The sequence below is a fragment of the Sander vitreus genome, chromosome 7 (assembly GCF_031162955.1).
Source record: "Sander vitreus isolate 19-12246 chromosome 7, sanVit1, whole genome shotgun sequence".
Classification (NCBI taxonomy): domain Eukaryota; kingdom Metazoa; phylum Chordata; class Actinopteri; order Perciformes; family Percidae; genus Sander; species Sander vitreus.
In genome coordinates, this window is record NC_135861.1 from 25,221,544 (window position 1) to 25,227,543 (window position 6,000).

The 6,000-nt window shown below is 43.1% G+C and overlaps 1 protein-coding gene across 1 annotated transcript; it reads left to right on the forward strand.

Moving 5' to 3' along the window:
* The first annotated feature begins 54 nt into the window (after positions 1-54).
* On the forward strand, positions 55-5,234 carry LOC144521183 (putative G-protein coupled receptor 173). Its single transcript, XM_078255575.1, has 2 exons — positions 55-980; positions 2,038-5,234. Exon 2 carries the CDS (start codon positions 2,209-2,211, stop codon positions 3,418-3,420), a length of 1,212 nt encoding a protein of 403 aa, XP_078111701.1. The 5' UTR covers positions 55-980; positions 2,038-2,208; the 3' UTR covers positions 3,421-5,234.
* The last annotated feature ends 766 nt before the right edge of the window (positions 5,235-6,000 follow it).

The following is a 6,000-nucleotide window of genomic DNA, read 5'->3' on the forward strand; positions in this document are numbered from 1 at the left end:
CCTCCCTCCGAATAAAACCGACGGTTTCCGCGAATGTGCGAGCTGCCTCCTTGCAAGCAGCCATAATTGGGATTATTCAGGAATAATTCGCCTAATCCAGCCGCGTTGTTTTTCTTTTTCCTTTTTTCCAAATCGTGATATCGACAGCGTTTGGAGACGTGAATCCCCCCCCCGTGACATCGCTGGATTTGTCAGAAATGTATTTGTTCTGTCACGCAGGCGTTTTTTTTTATTGTGGACTTTTAAAATGTAGTCCACCTTCGCTGGACAGCAAAACAAAGACTGCATATTAACAATTCAGGGTAAATACATCGCCCTTTTTTGACTGAAAGATGGGAGAGAGAGACGTATCGAGGCTGTTGTCTGTGTGGACTAATTGTGCTGGTGCCACTAGCCAATGTACATGCCAAGACGATTCATTTAGGGGATGCGCGATCTTTTTTTCCCTCTCTCTAACGTTTGTGGGTGGGTTATTATAAGCATTGGAAATCTGACATCATTTGGATATATATGTGAACAGAACCAGATATGTTTTTTTATCGCGTCTGTTTCTAGCCTCCTGGAAATCTATCTTCGACGTGATGCAACATAAAATCTGTTTTTTTCGGATGATATTCAGACACAAATGAACACATCCCTCTGTATGAGACTGTAAACGGGTGGCGGTGGATGTTTTTTTTATACATATCTCTTAAATGTGGCAGAGTCCTCACCCTGGATTGCTTGATCAGCTGTTGATAATTTTTAGATAGCCTCTGCCGTCTTGTGTTTATTAGGCTATATGTTGCTGAATTCGATTTCCTCGCGATGGATTTATGCATAACAGGTGTTGTTTGAGCCCGAGAGCACAGCACGAGCATGAGGCTTTATTATGTGTTTTTCTCTCGATTTAACAAACGGTGAAACAAAGCGACTGGGATCAATTTTTTTGTTTTTGCCTTGAGAGAAGAACAGATCCAAAAAAGATGAAGGGATGAAAGGTAGGTTATCATCTCTCTTCCTCTCTCACACACGCACACGCACACACACACACACACACACACACACACACACACACACACACACACACACACACACACACACACACACACACACAGCAGAGGTGATTTTGACACCTGTTTATCTGTTTTTCACTCCAGCCTGTGTCAGGCCTAGCTTACGTTGGCAGTCATCTAATCAGGTGAAATGATATTTGTCAAGGTGGCAGAGGGCTGTTATGTATGGATGAAAATAGGCCCCCAGTTACAGCAGATCATATTGTGTTTTATGGCCTACATAGGCAAGGCCCACCCAGACAAGCACAGCTATGTTTTATTATCACCGTACGCCTATACATGAGTTTTTAGAAGAGGCTGCACCTTGAATTTCTTTTTTTGTTGTTGTTTTTAATCATGTCTTCTTTAGACAAGGCTGATTGTAGGCTCTTTGCTAAAACACTGAGGCCTGACCATGATAATCACAATGATAACTTGCTCCTCCTGTTGAGTAAAATTCACACACGTAGGCCTATGCTTAAAAAACAACAACAAATGGCTGCCTGCTCTGCCATTATATTCTTCCATTTGTTAAGTGCTGGGAATGGTACAGATTACACCCTCTGCTCTTTAACAGACTGTCACGCACAAACACACGCACAGAGCAGCAGAGAGAAAGCATAAAATGTTCTTTGCTCATTTACAAGATCTCTGTTGGACATGCCCAGTGTTGGTTGTACTGTGTCTGCTCCATCCTGCTGTACACCCCCATGCATTCACTCAAACACCCACACTTGCACAAAGTATGTGAGCTGTTGTATCTTAGCAACGGGCAAGGTAATTACTGAGAGAGCCAAGGAGCTGGCATGCTCTAGAGCTGCTGATCTGATCCCAGCCTTAGAGAAACAGGAAGGCAACGATTTCCACTGTGTTGCCCAACACAGCACTTCCATATCCATGCTGCTAAATGTAAGTTTGCTTTGCATTTAGTGGACTGTTTTAGACCTAACCAGCACGTCAGACATCTTGTTTTTCGTTCCTCAAAATGTGTCTCTGTTCACAGGTGGTGAGGTTGTGGACAAAGAGGAAAGATGAATCTGTCATGTAGAAAAGATCCTTGCGGCCTCTCCTTGTAAAGACGAGAGCGCCGTGGGAGAGGACGGCTGTAGGAGGATCAGTAGTGTTTATAAAAGGGCCAGGCCGAACCAGGCAGGCTCTCGTGGAAGGTAATAGAATGGCTAACCAGAGCTTTGCCATCGATGGCCCTGGCAGTTTGCTGGCTGTGCTGGCTTCGCAGAGTGGAATGGCAAGAGGCGGCAGCAGCAGCAGCAGCAGCAGTGACGGCAGCGGCAACAGTGGAGGAATCTCTGCCACAGATGTGTCTGCCTACTTTAAGCTGGTCTTCTTGGGTTTGATCATCTGTGTGAGCCTCGTCGGCAACCTCTTGGTCTCCCTGCTGGTTCTACGAGACAGGACACTTCACAAGGCCTCCTACTTCTTTCTCCTGGACCTGTGCCTGGCAGATGCAGTCCGCTCGGCCGCCTGCTTCCCCTTTGTGCTGGTTTCCATCCACAACAGCTCGGTCTGGACTTACAGTGCCTTGAGTTGTAAAGTTGTGGCTTTTATGGCTGTGCTGTTTTGTTTTCACGCTGCCTTCATGCTATTTTGTGTGGCTGTCACCCGCTACCTTGCCATCGCCCACCACCGATTCTACGCCAAGCGCATGACCATCTGGACCTGCGCCGCCATCATTTGCATGGTGTGGACTCTGGCCGTTGCCATGGCGTTCCCACCTGTCTTCGATGTGGGGACATACAAGTTCATCCGTGATGAGGATCAGTGCATTTTTGAACACCGCTACCTGAAGACCAACGACACTCTGGGCTTCATGCTCATGCTGGCTGTGGTGGTCCTGGCCACGCACGGCTTCTACGCCAAGCTGCTGCTGTTTGAGTACCGTCACCGCAAGATGAAACCTGTCCAGCTCGTGCCAGCGATCAGCCAGAACTGGACCTTCCACGGTCCTGGGGCCACAGGTCAGGCAGCAGCTAACTGGATTGCAGGGTTCGGTCGTGGCCCCATGCCACCCACTCTGTTGGGCATCAGGCAAAATTTACACAATCAACACCGGCGGCTGCTCGGGATGGAAGAGGTGAGGTCAGAGAGGAGGCTGGGCAGGATGTTCTACACCATCACCCTGCTCTTCCTGGTCCTCTGGGCTCCTTACATCGTGGCGTGCTTCTGGAGGGTGTTTGTCAAGTCCTGCAGCATCCCTCACAGGTACCTCTCCATCACTGTGTGGATGAGCTTCGCCCAAGCCGGAGTCAACCCCATCTTCTGTCTCCTGCTCAACGAGGACCTGAGGAAAGTGCTGAGAGCTCACCTGCCCACCTACTGGAGGACTAAACAACACCTTCCCCAGGATGAGGCCTACTGCATCATGTGATAAGATATATGAGCTTAATGAAGGGAATGTTTCATGTTTTAAAGGGAGAATTTGGAGAGTAGAAGTGATGTAACGCACCTTGGTTAAGTGTCTGTTTTGTTGTTTTGCACAACAAAATAATTTTTTTTGCCAACAAATGCAGGCACAGCTTATTAAGAATGTTGATATTTGAATACATGTGTCAGGTGCAGAGGTTTGAACAGGGCAGTAGAAAAGCCCTGGTAACACTTTAATGGTTTGTATTTCTGATGATGTACTGTATGATTAATAAATAGGAAAGATCACAACTATCACCGCTCCAACTAAGTGTGACAGATTCCATTTTAAAATAATGTTGCCTTATTTCAATGGGACACGCCCCAGAGCTTTCAACTGAGAATGAGTTTCTGTGTCACATGAGGCGCAAAACAGACACACAGAGGGTAGAAATCCTTGAAAAAATGCGCTGCGGAATGTGAAAAGAAAGTGTTGATCAGAGCGTTACTAACTCTGAAACACATCAAAAAACTTACAGGGTCTGAACGGATTGATAGACCACCCCGGACGCCTTTTCATGTAATTCAAAGAAGACTGCAGAATATCGAATGGACCCAATAACCTTGGATACATTTAAATAGCTGTTGTGAATCCGAGAAGCCCCTAACATGCTTGGTTTTTTGGACTTGATTTAGGGCGTGTCAGGTTTCTTTGTATCATAAAAAAAAATTGCCTGTTTTCCTTCATTTGTAAACTATACATGTTAAGCAGATGACACTATTTTGAAATATGACTTGATTTCATATTGTACAGACTGTACAGGAATGCATATTCCTGCTTGTGTGTTTTTATATAGCATTCATGTGTATGTGTGTGTGTGTGTGTGTGTGTGTGTGTGTGTGTGTGTGTGTGTGTGTGTGTGTGTGTGTGTGAGAGAGGAAGAGGTAGACAGAGTGGAGAGGAGAGGAGGGAGAAAGATGAGAGAAATAATCATGATAGAATAGGTTCCAGTAATACTGAGTCAATATGAAAGCAGCCTCATTTTGGAGTCTTAAAATCATGCTTCGTATGGAAATGTATCCTTTAAATGGATTTCCGTAACTGAACATGTAGTCTGATTTGTTTAAAATGTGAAGTACAGATGAATTATAAAAATAAAAGAGGGCTGAATAATAATTTGAAAACACTTGTGCAATGTAAACAGGCCAGAGGATTTAATGACTTGAAAGATGATGTAAATTACGTCGTTTTAAAAAATCATTAGCAAATGAAGATTTATTTGCAAATGATGATCTTGGGAATGTTTTTAAAGTTCTGTTATGCTCTCACCAGAATACAAAAAAAATGAAAAAAATGAAGTGGCACTTAATGGGAAGGAAACTTGAATGTTACCAGGCCCTCTTATAACTCTCTCCCAACATAAATGTCACCATTTGAGTGTCCTGGATCACAGGAAGTTCAAAATCCAAACGTCTTCAGGCTGGACCACAGAGATGTTTGGTGTGTGGAAGCCGGCTTAGAGTACATGACGTTGTCTTTCCAAATTAAGATTCATGTAATACAAATGTCAGACCTACAGTATGTTAGGCATAGATATATTTGTGCAGTCAATTTTCTAAATGTGGACACTTGCACAGCATACTGTATTAGCATGCATTCCACTGCATTTCATAGATTCAAGACTGGGGATTACAACTTGTACAGATGTTGAAATGGAAGACAAAGTAAAACGGGAACTTAAGTCCATAATTTTTATGTCTGGCATTCCTTCGCGAGATGATATTCTGTAACTGTACAGTTTAACTGAGGTGGTTCTTTTGCCCACTCATCAATAAAGACTCTACTTTTGATGCATTCTGAGATATGACCTGCCTGGATGATTGACATTACTGGATCCCTGTGGAGAACACTTAACAGTGCAAATTACATCCTATGCTGTGTTTTTGTTATTCCTGAACATATATACAACAAAAGTACATTTGTGTATTCTAATTAGCTTTGTACACTTAACTGCATGAAATGAAAACGTTTTCTTGACACTTTCCTCTCCACTGAACACTGACCAACAACCGCTATAGAGTCAAAATGGTTTGTGATTTCTTACAGAAGTACCAATCTTTCAAACCTGTGGACCAGGTGTATAAATACACAAAACACTGAGGAGTTAGAACCAATTAGAATTGTTATACAAGGCTTGACCTGAACTATGTGGGAACAAAGAAATGTGGTTGAATCTAACAAGTAAGTTTCTTAAGCTCGTGGTCTGATATACTTAAACCTTCCTGCAATAAAAAAACAAAAAGTGAAATGATGTAACTTTTGCTAACCATCGCTACGAATGAAATGTACAGGAGAATGGCAAATGTAACTCAAATAGAATAGAGTCATAAAGTCAAGAACATGATTAAGCAGTGTCATACAGCAATACCTATCTAAAGTTCGCTAACATTAGTCACCATAAGCTACTGATCATCATACCAGACCAAGAGAGGCTGTAGCAGCGGACTGTATTGTATTTATTTCTTATATTCAACTTCAAATTTGTCAAAGAAATCTCTTATTTCTACTTTACTAAAGTTACCTAGTCTCGCTTTAAACTATAAA